The 18,328-nt window shown below is 42.5% G+C and overlaps 1 protein-coding gene across 2 annotated transcripts in view; it reads right to left on the bottom strand.

Moving 5' to 3' along the window:
- Nucleotides 1-4,650, bottom strand: part of sptlc2a (serine palmitoyltransferase, long chain base subunit 2a) — a gene marked incomplete at both ends in the record, with an annotated part of 26,290 nt that extends 21,640 nt beyond the window's left edge. Inside the window, 2 exons of one of the 2 annotated variants that reach the window (XM_080549229.1) lie at nt 589-786; nt 4,501-4,650. In XM_080549229.1, the coding sequence (XP_080405355.1) occupies nt 589-786; nt 4,501-4,650 (348 nt within the window). The remainder of the gene's footprint in view (nt 1-588; nt 787-4,500) is intronic. The other variant, XM_080549230.1, reaches the window with a different exon arrangement.
- Between the last annotated feature and the right edge of the window lie 13,678 nt (nt 4,651-18,328).

Below are 18,328 nucleotides of genomic sequence, written 5' to 3'. Positions count from 1 at the left end.
TCTTCGAGTGAGTGAGTGAGCGAGACAAGTGTCGTGTACAGTACGATATGGGAATGTTATCCTGGATTGTACTTCCTGTTTATTACTGTACTGTCACAATGAGTGACTGTGGTTACACCGAATGACCTGCGGTTTTGATTGGCTAATGCCCTCCTTCCTCTTGGATAAACATTACATTTGAGATCTAATGTTGTTTTATATATACAGTGGGGGGAAATAAGTAATCAACACACCAACCTATTTTTTAAATTCAACATATTTCCATTGCAGCTATTCACAATGTAAGTTAGACCAGACATTGGTATTAGCCTAACTCAATAAACTTATACAGCTAAAGAAATTGTAACACAACAAGGTTAATGGTGTAATTCCAGGCGTGCCAACTATGATTCACCTAACCGTTCAGGTCAGACTAAACCGTCTGACACACTTTTAAAACTACTGTAGACACCCATTCCCTCTGTCCAGGTTTTAGCATTTTCATCATCATCATCATCATCCTCCTCCTCCTCCTCCTTTCTCTCTCACTCTCACTCTCTCTCTTTCTCTCCCTCTCTTTCTCTCACTCTCTCTCTCACTCTCACTCACCCTCTGCTCCTCCCTCTCTCTGGCAATGTGGCACCTCTCGATCTTCCATTCCCTCAGGAAGTCTCGTAGGTAGCCGAAGATGGTGAGGATGCCATAGCCCATGTAGGTCAGCACTGCCACCAGCATAGGCGTCTCCTCAAATGACTCATTGAAGGGACGACTGTACAGACCCACATTGCACGCTGTGTGCTGCTGGACCTGTGGAACGAGTGGGGAATGAGGAAATGGCCAAGAGGAGTCATGCACAAGCAGAGAGCATGATCCTCTCCGGCAGATGCTAGCATGAGATAGACCTTGATGAGAGACACGTGTTATCATTAAACTGAAAATTCGTCAGGAAATAGCCCGCCTTGGGACTGGGAATTCCCAGCCAGTGGAGCTGGAAAGAAACAGTTAGTAGGTGGCTGGCTCCCATGTATAGGCCTACTGTACTTGCATTCAATTCTTGTTATGGTGTCTTCTATGATAGCCAGCCGAAGAGAAACTTGTATTCATTTGGAGGTAGGCCTAACTTGCTGTGATGACTGTAAAGCTATTACTCTGGAAGAGTATGTAAAACTATAGGCTGCTAGTGTGAACGGCAAGTAAACGCTTTATAAACAAACTGCCGCTCAGCCAATCCGGATGTTTTGAGAGTCAAATGAAGGGGATGGTCCCTGTGTGAATCTGAACACTCTCCAAACTGATACCACACTGTCTGCCAAAAGCCATAAAAATAAACATTCTGGCAATGTTAGATATCAATGCAGACACATGGTGATTGGTGACTACTGCTAGTTTCTTCTGTTTTTAAAACAAAAACATAGGCTAGATAAGGCTAGCTTACAGCCTTACAGTAAATTGGGCTAACAAGCTTTTTATGTAGGCTAGGCCTAGGCTAGCCACTTTCAAAGTGCTTCATTCATGCTATCAACTCTATCTTGTCATAGTAGGCTAATTAGTATTGAGACATCTACCCCCGTACTGTGTCTCCTGAGACACCTGCTTCCCCCCTATACTGTGTGTCCTTAGATTTCTACTTCCCCCTTGTACTGTTTCTCCAGTGTCTAAAAAACAAATTTGTTTTAATAATAATAATAATTATTATTATTTCTTTCTTCTATCACGACGACTGCCAATGGCCCCTGGCCTGAGCTAGATTACTCTTCTTGCTACGACTGTGAATTGATGATTTACTTGCTTAGTCAAATGTATCGATTGTAAAGGCCAATGCACACGGCGTGCGATTTTTGTTGCACGACAACATTCGATTGCAATGCACACGGCGTGCGATGCAATTTTGTTGCACCGCAGAATTCCATTTTCAACTCACACCATTGAAGTCTTCAAGTTGAGAAAATCATAAAAAATCTCATCCCAATGCACACGGCGTGCACGATTTTGTTGCACCACAACATTCCATTCTCAATTGTTACTTTATTGTTACGTAGTCGGACCAGGCAGGCTGATTACAATAGGCTCTACCAATATTGCTTGCCTTGCTTCCACAATTTCTACAAGATACAACTGGACATATTGTGATAAAATATGTGGGTCCTCTGATTTAGGGGTATTGGTAAAATGTCAGGAGAGGGAGCACACACAAAACACACAGCCAGAAAGGTGTATTATAAAAGCCACTTTATTATTATGGGCGATGATCAGGCAGACATAGATTCGGAGGACGGAGACAGTCATCAACAAAAGGAGACAAACGAAAATGGGTGAGTAGCAACGTTAACGTTGATATGCTTTTATGTAATGATAGCAAGCTTTTTTGCTAAACTATAACTATATAAAAAGGTATGCTCCAGTCTCTCTCCCCGTTATGAGTGACTCAATTAATTTAGATAGACCAGTTGAAGTTTCCCCAATTGTCCCACTGTGATGCAATAATCCGTCGCACCACAAACTTTTACAAAATTTGCTAAATTTGACAGTGCGACAAAACTCGCACGCCGTGTGCTTTGTCCCATTCAAAACGAATGGAATCGAATTTTCGATTAAAATCGGGGCCGTGTGCATTGGGATGAGATTTTCTCATAGACTTCCATTCAAACTTCAAAATCGAATGTTGTCGTGCAACAAAAATCGCACGCCGTGTGCATTGGCCTTAAGTCACTTTGGAATAAGGCGTCTAGTAAATTCCAAAAATGTAAATGTGAAATGAAGTATGAAGTCACAGGTTAGCATGACAAGACATGACATGACCACACCCCCCCGCCGCATCCACACACACACACACACACACACACGCATGCGCACACACACACACACACACACTCACACACACACACACACACACACACACACACATACAACTGGCCTTTTACTCCTTGCCTTCACATCAAGTCAGTCTCGCTCAAACTCGCCGTACTGCTTTGCAACCACATGTGACTAGTCATGCCCCTCTCTCAAATACCTTAGAGGCTAGCAACGGTGACATCCGTGTGAACTACAATCAGCTCAGACATGATTACCAGTCATGGCCCATGCATTCCCCTCCGCCTTACCAAACACGAGAGAGACTGTAGACCTAAAGGAAAAGTCATTGCTTTTACTTCCAAATTAGTATCATCTTATCACCCAGTACAAGTCAAGTCAATGACCAAACTAGGGTTTGTCCTTTATTTATTTCTGTGCAAATGCTGAATTTAGTACTCAAGAGAACATTTGCATGCTGTTAATGACAGTGTCATAGGCTATGCTGTTGTAGTAGTCGACTCATAACAGATGTTATTTGGGCCAAACATTTGTTACTTTTCCTTGTAAATGCTGAGCTGAAATACACTCGCCTCTTGCTATTGAATAGCCAAAATATCAGTTTGATTCTGTACAGCCAAGCCTATGAATGCCATAGTTGACTCATAAGAGATGTTATCCAGTATTATACCCACTGGCCTAATTAAAATTAAGGGCTGGAAAATTAATTAGCACAGCTCTGCTCCTGAGTAGTCTCTCTATGGACATGTAGACCTACACAGGTGTATTCGCCAAAGACAGCACATTGAGAGCAGACAGGACACTGATTCTATTACCAACGGCACCTGACTTTTATGATAACAACACTTCAAGAGAGTAAAGGTTAGAAACCACTTCCAAATAAAAGTAACTATTCATTTGTTACAGGTGTTTTTGGCCTATTTACAAACAGTCAAAACCAACCATAATATAGCAAAAAAAGTGGAGAGTACATAACCATCAAACAGTGGACGGACCACAATAAGTGATCCATTTCTACACTGGGGATATTGTTGGTTGTGACAGCAAGACCGGACATGTGTTTGCAGATACTGTAGCAAGCAAGATAAAACTGGGAAACCCAACTGTTAGATAAGGACTGAAACATCCTAGCTGGTGTATTTACTTACTCTCTGGCTTGATGCAAAGTAGGAAATGGCATAGCCATTATAAGCCCATGGTGACCACACACAGGCTATCCCAATTATAACAGAGATCTGCATTGTCCACACAACAACATTAGCTCTATAGACACCAACTCAACTCAACACACACAGAAACCAAATGACCAGACACACACAGCCATATAGCCTATTGCTGAGCTAGCCAGCTTTTGCCTGGCTTTACAGAGCAAAGTTGGTAACCCTACTGAGTACATGCTATCATGGATCACAGCTGGCTAGTTATACAGACGATTTGGACATGCAAGATAATGATCATAGAAGTCATCCTAACTAACATCCTAAAGTCGATATTTGTGTGCACCAAATGTTGGCTAATAATAATAGCAATGCGTTATGTCATGTTAATTTTAAGATAACAGCACAGAGATCTAATTAGGACTGGTTTACTTGTATTGATCTATCTAGACTGTTTGGGATTTGCCATCCCTGACTCTGTGGTGTTTCCGGGTGTGCAGATCTGCCTCCTAGCCTCTTCCCCAGCATCATCCATCCATAGCCGGGGCCTCACCTTGTCCTCGGGACAGCTTACATACTTCTGCTGCTGCTGATGGTAGTGGTGATGGGTTTTCGCGAAGCCGTTTCTCCCCGGTTTTACACCGTTCTTGGCTCGGTGACACACTTCTCCATTCGCCGGCTTGTTCGCGGAGCTTTCGGTCATGCTTGCCTATGATCGCCGTCCCTACAGTAACTTGCATGTAGCTTCTCACAGTAACGGAGACTCCCGAGTAGGATATTCTGCCTGTGTCTGGGTTCAGCGCTCTCGCAAACCCACCCATAAACCCACAACGAGGAAACCTGAAATTCCAGCCACCAGCAATACCGGAAGTAAACGCCCCTAGCAACCAGTGAAAGCCAATGTCATTACCGCGTTGATGAGTGGGCGTGGTTTACCGGACTCCAGATTCGAACAGGGCGTGGCCCGCTGTAGTGGTGATGAACTGTAGTAACCTTTACCAATGTCGGGGCTCTGCTGTCATGTGATGTGGTGCTCACCTGTTCCCGCCGGTGGGATAATAAAGTGTGTGCTTGCGATGTGATTTTTTTCCCCAGAGATTGTATGGTTTTTCGTACAGCTGTATTATTGACAAAACATATCCATAGGCTAAGTGTTTGAGCTCTTAAAAGCATACCATAGTAGCCGAAAGTTTCTGATGCATTCCATAGATGCCATACATATTTGTGAATGCTCCATACCTGTAAGCTACAAATACTCTATACTCTCATCCGCTAACATAACAGAACTAACTAATTGTTCAGGTAACTGTTATGTAGGCTACTGTTCTACACAATGTAGAGGTCTTAACAAAACAAGTCAAAGTTAATCGTCATATGCACAGATACAGGTTGTACAATTAAATGAAATGCTTACTTTGCAAGCTTCGTCTAAGTAAAGTAAGTAAACAGTAAAGTAAAGATCAAATTTGATCAACATAATGCACTATTTCTAATAGCGTTGAATAGGCCTATCAATTCTGGATATTCATAAAGTGTCTTACTGTGCAAATGTGTATCTCTATTTTCGTTTGTGTTTTTCGGACACTGGGCAGCACTTACTACAGTTCTTCTGCAAAGTGTACAATAGATGTAATGTCCAGAGACGTCCTGCTTAGTTGAAGTGTGTCATTTTAAATTATATTTTTATTTCATAATGAAAATTAAAGTCAAATGAAAGTAAAAAGTAAAATTAAGTGTGCACTCTATGTCTGATGGGGCGGCTGTGGCGCAGGAGGTAGAGCCGGCGTCTAATGATCGCAAGGTCGGCAGAACGGTGGTTCACATCTCGAGGTGTCCTTGGGCAAGACAATGAATCCCAAATAGGTCTGAATGAGCGGGCCGGTGCCTTGCATGGTAGCTTTCCACCATGGGTGTGTGAATTGGTGAATGATAGTCCAGTATAAAGTGCTTTGGAATAAAGTGCTATATAAATCAGTCCATTTACCATGGTGTCTCTCTAATCTAATCTAATCTATATGAGGATCTTTTTTTGCCAGTCAGCCACATACAATAGTGCCCTATGTTTGATGAGAGCAAACCAAATGCTCTCACCTCATTTTAAATTCACAGCATATAAACCGACAATCATACCACTGGATTTGCCTTTGAAATGAAGTTGCTCACCTCTTCCCTTTTCTCTTTTCCTCGAAAATACACACATCACACAGACACACACACACACACACACACACACGCACATATACACACACGCGCACACACACACGCACACACACATAATATGTGGTGTGCGTGTGAATGCGTGTGTGTGTGTGTGTGTGTGTGTGTATGTACACACACACACACACACACACACACACGTACACACTTCCCCTCAGGTCCCTGTTTTAATGGTACTCATTGTCACAGTGGACTAGCTAGACTGGAGGCACATGAAGAGAAAACAACCACTCTCCTGTTCAGGGTAGATAAGCCCATGTTTCACTTTGGCAGCATGTGTTAAATGGTTTCTGCCATCATTTAGTTTTTCCCAAATGCACACTTAATGGTTTTTATTCTAGGCCACTGCCCTTTAGAATAGAATATCTCGCTCCTGTGTTAATGTACGATGCATTCCTATGTTGCATCCATATCAAGTGGCTAAACCTATAAGGTACACCCTATCATGTGTAGGCTAACAGTTTCGTTAGATCTCACGCCTGCATCAATACATGGTGGAGTCAGGGATGTATTTGTATGTGTTTGCTACAGCTGTGTCATATAGGCTACTCCCTTCATCTCCTCTATGAAAAACATAGTTTGAATAACACACATACCATACACACACGCACACACACACACACACACTCGGGAGTACCCATACAAATAGTGGGCTGTACCAACATTTGAATGCTTCTGGGGATGCACAACGTTGCATGTGTTGCTTATGGCTTCATTCGATCCATTATCAAAGATAGACACTCTAGACTCACCAGCTGATTAGCTGTGCAATTTGACAACATCCCATCCACCTCAGTGTCCCACTAGGCTAACAATCTTAGCCACAACACTCCATATCATCCTCTTTCCTGCTGGTTTTTTGCAAAGTTTCCTTTTTAATTAGATAGAAGAACACCAGAAAAGAAAAGATAAACAGAAAAGAGAGGGAGAAACAAAAACGGTTATGCCCATAGCATTACACACGCTTCTAAATCTCTCTTTTTCTTCTTTTCCTCTCTTGTTTTCCACATCTTGTTTTTCTTTTTCTTCTTCCTCTTCTTCTTCCCCTCCATCCTTTGCAGCATTGACTGTTCCGTTCTTGATCCTTTGGCTCTGTGGGTTTATATAACTGTTTGGGGAGGAAATGTCAGTCAAGGAGATTGGTGTCAGGGATGATAAGGCGCCAAAGTGATCGGAGACTGAGATCTCGCCACCTCATTATGGGGGGCTCTCGCCCGCCACGCTTCTGCAAGGGCCCGATAAGAGGTGTGGAGCTGATGGGAATAAAACAGGTTTTTCAGAGGGGGAGAGAGGAGGGAAGGAGGGAGGGAGGGAGGTAGAAGAGGCAGGGAGGGGTGAGACAAAGCTGGTTCTCTCTCATCTCCTGCATAAACTCATGTTGGCTGCTGGCAGAGAGAGAGAGAGAGAGAGAGAGAGAGAGAGAGAGAGAGACAGAGAGAGATGAGGAGTGAGAGAGAGAGAGAGTGGGAGAGAGAGAGAGAGAGATGGAAGATGGAGAAAGAGCAATGTAAATAGAGAAGAAGAAAGAGAGGAGTATGGGCACTGTAGAAAGAGAGAAGATGGGGAGAGAGATGGATTCGATGACGAGAGAAAAAGGGAGAAAAGGAAGGAGACGGCAGCCATTTTCTCTGCTCCGTTTCGCCGCAGTGTCTGCGTCCACGGCTGTAGGCTAGCACAGCCCAGTGTCGTGGTGGAGGGCGTGTTAATAGTCACCTGCCCCATGTCTCTTGTCACCAGCCACCTCTGTTTCAGACGCAGGGTTTATCACCCCAGTTACCGGTTTAGCGGTTCTGTAATAGCTCTATAACTCATCCAGTGATGGCGGTGCCTTGCCCTTGGGCCATCGCATGCACACACAGACACACAAACACACACCACCTCCCACACCAAAGCGCTAGCTGCTAACAGCTTCAAGTGCTCAGTGTGTAGTCCCATGTATGGTAGAGGTGAGGGTATGTTACCCAATGTGGTGCCGAGTGGATCTATGCGTGTGGATTATTGTCATACACTTGACAAGGATGGATGGGTGGAGGGATGGATGGATGAAACATCAAATGACGCTTTTCAGATTCAACAGCTTTGCAAAGTCACTAATATTCTTGTTTCTATTCATGGCAGGCACAATTGACACGCACATTACCCCAAATGTGTGTGAAAACAGTGAGTGAGAGAGAGAGAGAGAGAGAGAGAGACAACCTTGCAGTAGTTTTGTGAGTAAACAGTTGGCTGGGGCGATACCATAATGTGAGGGAGAGAGTGAGTGAGTGATAGATAGAGAGAGAGAGACGAGGAGAGGATGAGCATTCTGCACACGCAGCCATCTCCTTATCTCTTCCTCCGCACCTCCTCTCTCAGCCCCCCCCCCCCCCCCCACCCTCCCCTGCTTCCCTTCTCAGAGGCGATGCATGTGACACCATGAAAAAAGCCACTCTTGGGGAAAAAAACTCAGACAACCTATTACGCTCCGAGGGTAACTCTCACCAACAAATAGGGAATACGAGGGCAGGCACCCCCCAAATCCAGCCTATTACAGGGCTGGGGGGGGGGGGTTCTGGGTTTATCCCAGAATCCTCCAGCCCTTATGTCACACTGGGAGCAGCAATCCATGGAATGCTCTTAGCAAGGCGAACACAATGCCATTGTCAGGATAGGATTAGGAGACATGTCTTGACGCATAGCCACCAGGTTCCATTTCCTGTACATCTTCCTGTTTGTATACTAAGCATCTTTGGAATAGCTGTCAGTAGACAGGAGAGACTCCAGGGGCGTGATGATAACAACACTACTCTATGGCAAAACGTGATCCATTCTACATTACGTGTTGTGATTTGTTAAACATGTATGAACTAAGCCTAAGGTACATTCTTACACAGATCCAGAACAACTTGATTGTGAGGTGAGGAAAGCGGATACAAATACACATTTAACAACCGTGTTACCACATGTTGGCTTCTTCAATTGACATTCACAGGCTGTATGTCACTTAAAAACTCTCTGGTATCACTCCCAAGAATCCAGTCAGAGATTCCACTACCCAGTTTGACAGTGTACACACAGTACTTCTTTGTGTGTGTATGTGTGTGTGTGTGTGTGTGTGTGTGTGTGTGTGTGTGCATGTATGTGTGTGTGTGTGTGTGTGTGTGTGTATGTGTGTGAGTGTGCACATGTGTGTGCGCGTGTGTGTGCGTGCGTGCGTGCATGCCTGCGCTCGTATCACCTTCCTAACTTCCCATCTTGGCTTGCTCTATGTGAACCCCTCTAGGCATAACGAGGATCCCAAAACAGAAACCTCATTGTTTAACTATTCTTGTTTGAGTAAGTCGAAACTGCTCTTTGACACTGATGAAAGCATGGATTAAATTCCATGCCAAAATCATCACAGTGACTTAGTTTAAATGACCTTGAGATACACTGACTTCCATTGGTTTTGTTTTGAAAATGCTATGAAATAAACCGAAAGAGTGGATTGTAGATGACAAGGTAAGGAAAGAAATATGTAATAAAGTAATAAACCTTTGGCTTGCACCTGCTGCCCCATGCCTCTACATTACTGCGTTTGGCCTACAGGTGTCACTGTTGTACTGCAGCAAAAAGGAACCCGAGAGGCGATGACATTGTTGATTTAACACAGACATGTCCATGGGCTTGCTTTGGAGGTGAAATGAAACCATTAACACAGTAGGATATCACTGACTGTTTTACAAAGATAAAGAAAAACCATGACAGTGAAAAACTATTGCTAGAACAAACTTTAATCTCCATTAAAGAAAGAAAAATAAATTAGCACTGTTGTCATATTCAAACTTTATCCCCCCAAAAAGACAATGTACTTTTCCTTTAAGTAACACTTTAGGAATAGAATGTGTTTTGCTACACATGTTACATAACGTTTTATGTCAAATCTAAATCAAAACAAAACTGAACAAAATAGCCAATGTACACAAAGGCAATGCTGTGTAATAATGCATCTGAACACAGAGCAGAGAGCATTGTGCCCTTCCATCTAACCTGCCATGGCAATTACCACAAGGCCCTGGAACAATTTCACAGCACCTCACTGGCCACTCAGCAGATATAGTTGCCATGGGAGCCAGCCATGATTGAAAAAGCAAAATTACAGGCTACCAAAAGCAAGTGACAGAGAGTGTGAGAGAGAGAGGGAGAGAGAGAGAGCGAGAGGGAGGGAGAGAGAGAGAGAGAGAGAAAGAGAGAGAGAGAGAGAGAGAGAGAGAGAGAGAGAGAGGGAGAGAGACAGAGAGGGGGGGGGGGGGGGTAGCAAAGAGAGTGAAAAAGGCAGAGAGAGAGAACGAGCAGCAACCAGAGAGAAAGAGAGAGGCAGAGCTCCTACATTCTCCAGCTTCACACTTGTGCAAATCAGATTGTGTTGAATGTAAACAAAAGTCCTTTCACTCCTCTATCCCTGTCAGGCGAAAGATACAAAAGGAAACAAACTTGAACTAAACTGTTATGGTGTGAGAGAGGAGAGACGAAGAAACCTGCCCCTGGTTCTGCTCCACGTGCTGATGAACTACTGCCAGTTTTCCTGAGCTGCCTCTCTCTGAATATCCAAACAAGGAGCCTCATATATACAAATATAGTGTGACAGATACACTGTACAGTACAATCAGTGTTGTGCTTGTCGTTTCTGTGTAACCATATTGTATAAGGTATAAGGTATTGTCTGGTTGATGTGCTAGACAAGAGCCAGGGGTTTTCCTGGTGACATGATCTGATAAGGGTAGAACTCTGGGCCTGTATGATCTGACCAGGAAAACCTCTAGGGCGTAGTTATAAACTACGACAAGGGCCCAGAGTTTTCCCTGGTTTGGTTATCAGGTCAGGAAAAATTAATGTCCTGCCTCCTGTCATTACGAATAGACACAGACGAACATCAATGACTTGTCTGTTGCATCCACTGAAGAGCCACCATTACCCACTCCATTCCTTAAGCTTGCCTGACCAGACACGGTCAAAGAGGATGACCTGAAAATGAACACACACAGCAGTATAGACACTCAGGGGCACAGCCAGCAAAGACTGAAAAGAGCAGCCTATCATCGGGCGCCATGGTAACGGGGCAGGCCGATTAAAAACAATGCAGGAGTGAAATAACATAATTGGCCGTAATCAGGACACCGTCACTGAGAGGCCTCGCCACTCCACTCGACCACTAGTGAAGCGCCCCCATCACCATAACAACGGTAGCTGGTTCTCTCCACCAGAACATCAGAGAGTGAAAAGTGTATGTGTGTGTGTGTGTGTGTGTGTGTGTGTGTGTGTGTGTGTGTGTGTGTGTGTGTGTGTGTGTTTGTGTGTGTGTGTGTGTGTGTGTGTGTGTGTTAGAGAGATATAGAGAGAGACAGTGGGAGAGAGATGGATAAAGTAATCCTGTGTGTGTGTGTGTGTGTGTGTGTGTGTGTGTGTGTGTGTGTGTGTGTGTTTGTTGGAGAGAGATAAAGACCCTCAACCCTTAGGAGATATTCTGCTACGCACTTTTAGATGATCAGTATCCATCATACCTACTAGTAGATATGTACTGTAATAACAACAATCAATACAATAAAATATGTCATACAATGCATAACACTGTCCATCATTTTAAAAACACACCAAGATCATGTCAGACATAACCGACATTTTATCAAGAACAGTCAAGTCAATATTACCTCCCATCAATGTAGATGGTTTTGACACAGCCAATTTGCCCACATCCCCCAAGCAAGAGAAAACATATTAGGATGATTTAATATGCAAGTATGCGTGGCATGAACCCCAATGTAGTCTATTTCCATTAGACCTGCTATCTGTGTGCACTGATAGCCACCCTCTGAAAGTACACAAGCTTAACCCACAGAGTCAGACTCATATAGCCGGGGGACTGTGTGAGACAAAATTACGTTTTCTCCCTTTAATACATTCCGAGCAACCGGCGCTCGATTGTGCCCACGGTCACATTCTCTGTGCCATCTTGCTGGCAGACTTTCTCCATTCACTGAGACATGAAATGTCGGAGGTTGTACAGGTGAGTAGAAATGTACACTCACACATCCCGCGGCTAAAACCCTAGCCCCCCGTGCTGGTATCTCTGGCTTACGTTTTCAAGTTATTAGCATTGTGTGTCTTCTTTGCAGGTTGTGGAATGGTTGGTATTCTTGATCTCAGATTTTCAATAATATTCAATTCTGGGGCCTGTGATAGCCATTCCAAAACCATCATCCGTCTTTCCTGGAGGTACTTCATGGTTGATTTTGAGGTATGCTTCGGTTCATTGTCTTGCTGGAATACCCAACCTCTCTTCAACTTCAATTTCTGGACTGGCCTTCGAACATTAGCCTCTAGAATGTCTTGATATTTGGTGGAATCCATTCTTCCTTGCACCCACACAATATTGCCTGTGCCCCCAGCTGCTACACAACCCCAAAGCATAATGGATCTATCTCCATGCTTAACAGTTGGCACGGTGTTCTTCTCTACAAATGCTTCACCCTTTTTTCTCCAAAAATACCTTCTTTGGTTGTGGCCAAAAAGTTACATTTTGGTTTCGTCAGTCCAAAGCACATTGTTCCAATAGGCTTCAGGTTTCTCAAGGTTTTCTTTTGCATACTTCAGACGCTTAATTTTGTGTTGAGGTCATAGGAAACGCTTCTTTCTGGCAACTCTGCCATGTAGGTCTTTGTTGTTTAAGGTACGCTGTATTGTTGTCATGTGAACAACTGGACCAGTCTGCTACTCTTATTTGCAGCTTTTTTGCAGCTCTTTTGATGTGTGGGTTCCTCTGAGAATTTCTCACCAGATCTCGGGCCATTCTATCTGAATTTTTTTTGGGCTTGACTTCAATTGTTCCATTTATTTTCCATATCCTCATGATGTTTCTGACAGTGGAAATGGGTAGTTTGAAATGTTGCAAGAGTTTTTTGCAGCCTTCTCCTTGTTGGTGGAAGTGAGCTATCTTGATTCGGACATCCTTGGACAACTGTTTAGAGGAACCCATGGTTTTTAACACCAGACACAACAGCCACCGCAGCCAGATACTTTAGAAGGCATGGAGTTACTTCAGCCAGTGAGGTGCTGTCAACCCTGGAATTATTCACCTGACTCATTGAAGGCCTAACGAGTAAATCACCTTGGTCTGGGCCTTAGTAATCATCTTCTCAAAACGTAACAAATAATAATCCAAAACGGTTCCCAAACTTTTGCACAGGGCCCTTTTCCTTTTTTATCATTTAAAAAAACCATGATTTAAAAAAAAATCAAAATAACAAGAAACCTTGTTTTAAAATGTGCGGAAAGGTGTCAGGTAACTTTGTAGCATTTAGTGTTCAGGTTAGCTTTCTTAGCTTTCACTTGGAGATTAATTGTAACACAGACTTTTTCCCAGATGTTTGCACCCCCACTGTATACCAGTGAAGCATGGCATACAACATCTTGGCTGGATCACTGTATACTGTACGTATGTACAGCCGATGCTCATGATTGTCTAGAGAAAGTTGAGATCTTGTATGGTCTGGCTACAACAGATCACACACCTGTCCCTATTATATTACATGTTGAGAATCTACCTGAGTTGACCAGTTATGATAGCAACGTGGGAAATTAGATTAGTCAAGGCTTACAGAAGATGACTTCTGGCATTACAATTCACTGACTGATAAGAGCTTAAGTAATATTGGTATACCACTTGATGCTATTCTGTGTGGCAACATTAACTGTAAGAACCAAAACCACAATAGTGATCTATGTATAATGTATGATAAAATTGTGAATTGTCTAAAATAATGGTAGTAAATCATTCTGCCAAAAAAGGGCTAAACAATATAATTTCAGGTTGGAATGAATATGTGTCTGAACTTCGTGTAGAGGCCAAATAAGCTTTTAAAGACTGGGGAAATCATCAGGAAAAGAGTGTGAACACAAGAAACTAATATTAGATTGAAATATGCTGTACACTTTATTAAAAGAAATGGGCAGGCCATGAGGGCAGAATCCATGGCCAAAAAGCTTCAGCAGAATAATGTCTATGAATTCTGGAACAAAGTCAAGGTTATCAGTAACAGTAAGATGCCCTTGCCATCCAGTATTGATGGGATTAGGTCTGAAAATATTGTTGAACTGTGGAGAAAACATTACAGGGATATTTTTAACTGTGTTAAGAGTGATGAATTTAATGTGGGTGATGTTTCTAACAATGATACGAGTGGTTATTAGACCTGATGCTAAGTGGTGCTATGCCATTGACAAATTGGCAGTTAATCATGGTTAATTGTTTGTTAAACTACAAGAGCGAGGGGTCCCCCCATTTTTGATAAGGATCTTGCACTTTTGGTATTCACATCAAAGCATGCAAGCTAGATGGGGTAAGAGTAGGCTATATCTGCACCCTTCCTAGTGACTAATGAGGTTCAACAAGGTGGAATACTGTCACCTGTTCTCTTCAATCTGTATATGGATGATCTTTCTATAAAGTTAAAAGAGTGTTATGGATGTATGGTGGGGGATAGTCTTATTAACCACCTGTCTCCTTATAGTGCTGGCTTACAGCAACTGCTTAGAGTCTGCTCAAGTTATGGTGTGCAGTATGACATTAAATGTACCGTAACTCTAAAAATAGTGTTGTTATGATTGCATGATGTTTGTGACTAGTAATGTTCACCTTTCATGCTGTATTGAGGAATTGTATGTACAAATGTATGTGTCGATTAATTGATTAACATTTTTTTTTTATCATAATGGCCATAATTGAGCCCACACAAAGTGAAACAAGGTACTCCTCGTGTTTTTGGAAACATTGAAACAAATGTCTATATGTATTTTAATCACTATGGACCTGTGAACTGCAATGATTATATTTGTGTTGTTGTCCTCGTATTGTATTTTATTATTGTTTTATACTGATATGGACCTGTCTGTCTGAAATAAAGTCAAATTGAATTGAATTGAATTGTCATCTTCCTTGTGACACTCTGACTGCGCAAAGAATACCAGAGGCATTTGCTTAGCTACCACCCACAGATGTTCTCCCTCCTAAACCCAATCTCAGAGTTCAGTGGTTCTCAGGTTGAGAGCAGCATGCCGATGACACCTAGAACAGCTTGTACCCTACAAACACTGTCTTTTCCACACAACTGTCATGGGAGGACAGAGGAGAAATACATACACAGATGAATAGGGTGACCCTCTGAAAGAGCTTAACATGCTCAAAACGTTGGCATTTCAATCCCTCTGTAGTGGATGGAGATGGCCGAAGCGACATCCAAGCAAGGACCAAATCGCATCAAAGTTTAGCATTACAAGACATTATATCTTTAATGAACTCTATATCTATATCTTTAATGAGCATTTTTTTCGATGTAGAAATTCCTAAATGTCCTTTTATTTTAGAAATCAAATGTATTCTGAACCTATGCGATGACTGGAAAACATGCACACAGTCCTGCTAATCTAGCGTGAAACTAACCTCAGACCGACAGACGGATAGCTAAGCTAACCTCAGGCAGATGGACAGACGGACAGACACTGGAACCACTGGAATGTCTCTGATCTGTGAGACTGGAGAAGAGGCCCCGGGGGCCTTGTTTGTGGCTCCTTCTAGATGTCAGAGCCCTGTCAGAGTATAGCAGGCCTGGGGGAGTGGGTTGCTCAATACCTGTGGGGCTATGGTGACAGGTGCACAGATCTGGTATCAGCTTCACCCTCACACATTCTAATCTAATCCCACTAGGGGAGAGGAATGGATCTAATCATCGACCAGTGTCATTTCATCCTATTCTGAAGTAGAGTATAGACATGTTATTTAATCATTACATATATTTGTTCTTTCATACTCCCATTAGAGAGTTAAAGATGTAGGTCTAGCATTGGTAACGTTGTGAAGTTGCTTGTGAGGAATGTTCACAAAGGTAGGCCACAGTAGTAGGCTAGAACTGAACTTTTCTTTTCAGGCTGAGGGTCAAATCTCATGGTCAGTTCTCTACGGCACTTCCAAGGGCACTTCTGAATAGTGTTTATGAAGATCAGTAATGTAGGACACTTGGAAGGTGACTAAGAGGTAATTGTTCTCCTGGATGGCAGGAAAGGACACCTCTGAAGGGGACCTCCCTCTCCACTAGACCCTACCTCCTTAGCATTTGTCCACTCAGACATGAGACACATGAACAAAGTGTGCCCTGGACACTCTTCTACACGCCTCCCCCATCTCTCTCCCCTGCCTCCCCCATCTCTCCCCTGCCTCCCCCAGCCCACTCTCACAGCCTTATCTCTGAGGACAGACTAGCTCTCTCTCTAACACACACACACACGGACAAAGATACACACATGAACACCCATAGCCAAGTGTCCCACTAACACACACAGACACACAACTGGTGGACTGATGAAGGGAGGAGTGATTGAAGATAATGGACAATGGGGTGAGAAAGGGATGAGGAAGAAACATGCCGAAAATAAGTGGGTGAAAGATGGAGAGAGTGAGAGTAAAATAATAGGAGTAGGAGGAATGGCGATGGCCAAGGAAGGAAGATGAGAGGAGGGGAAGACGAAAGGAGAGGAGAAGAAGAGAGGAGAGCATTGGAGAGGAGCAGCCACATGGTGTGCGCAGCACAGATAAACTAAGTCTCAGCCACACAATCCTGCCAGTGTAGTTCAAGGGCTTATGCAAGATTAAACAGAGACCAAACTATACAAGAGGGCAGAATAGTCAACTAAATAACTGAATACCTAGAGAGAGAATGTTGATGGGAGTGGTGGAGAGTGGTGTAACACATTTTACAACCACTAGAGGGAGTGTATGATCCAGTTAACGAGAGTCAGGCCCATTTTCTTTAGATCTTTCTCTCTCCTGCATATCAATAGCTCTGGCTGTAGCAATTATCAGTAATGGCTGCGATTATGACAATGACACAGTTAATCCATTTCCTCCCAGATTTACATAGTTAATGCCCTTGTATAAATACCAGAACATTTACTGGTGAAAATACAGTATTTTAAATATAAAAATCAATGTTACAGATGAGAAACATGTTTTTTTATCCTGTCTCGATTCATGACATCCCCCCACTGCCCTTTTAGCTCCAAACACAACATGTGACAATACTCCCACTAGGCACTTGCATGCTTGTGTAACCAGGTGGCATTTTAGAAGTCTACGCCTTTCATGTCGGGTCTTTACTTTTTTTACTCAGAAATCCTGTTGAGTTTTAGCAGTAAATTTAATGTGATATAATTGTAGATATTCTCATAGTTAGAATAATTCAGAAATTCTTTGGCCTCAACCAAATAGAATAGCGCTCTATGCTGTATGAAAGCGGCTACAGCAGCACTATCCAAAGTTAAGACAAGTTTAAAGTGGATAGAAATATAAGGTACATCTAAAAGCATAATTTACATAGATAAATAGATTAATCTATTACATAGATTAATATTTATGTAAATTAAAGGTAGAACAAAATGAAACCATAACTGCAGTTTCCATTTCCAATCATCAATCAGTCATTTTGGCTTTACATACAGAATTATGAAATGTAGTTGTGTGAAAACCTGTTACAACAGTGGTGGCAAGAACTCTATCTGGGAAAGTCCTTTCTATTAAACATAGTATATTTACATTTGTTATTTAAAGTATAACAACAACACAACACTACAGAAAAGCACATAATAGAAAACCTCACACATAAATAATATAGGCATACACAGCATTACAAAACAAGGGGCGGTAGGGAACAGATTGAATAATAGAGAATACTGTAGGATTGGATCTAATTTCTTGTGAGTAATTTCGATAATTTTACCATCAACATTTAATGACATGATGGGTATATATGAAGAGGGCTGTTCAGGGTCTTTGTTCTCCTAACCAACAAGAGTGATGTAAAGGGTCCAGAGAGTTGAAGGTGAAGATTTAACTGAGAGCAAGTGTATATTCTTGTTAAAAGAGATGCTAGTGAATATTTCTACAAATTCAGGAGGTAACCTGTCAGGACCAGAAGCCTTCCAAGATATTTCAGATATTATCAGTTATTTACAAAACAGTCTCCTAGCAAAGTGTGTAAGCAGAAATTATAGTACAAGGCTACCATAGTGTAACATCTTCAGAACTTAGTATAGCGTAAAAACTCTTCACGCTTCCACAAAGCACATTAATAGTATACTGTACGTAATATAATAAAGAA

The sequence above is a fragment of the Nansenia antarctica genome (assembly GCF_963989245.1).
Source record: "Nansenia antarctica genome assembly, chromosome: 1".
Lineage (NCBI taxonomy): Eukaryota > Metazoa > Chordata > Actinopteri > Argentiniformes > Microstomatidae > Nansenia > Nansenia antarctica.
This window is presented reverse-complemented; position numbering and strand designations above follow the sequence as displayed.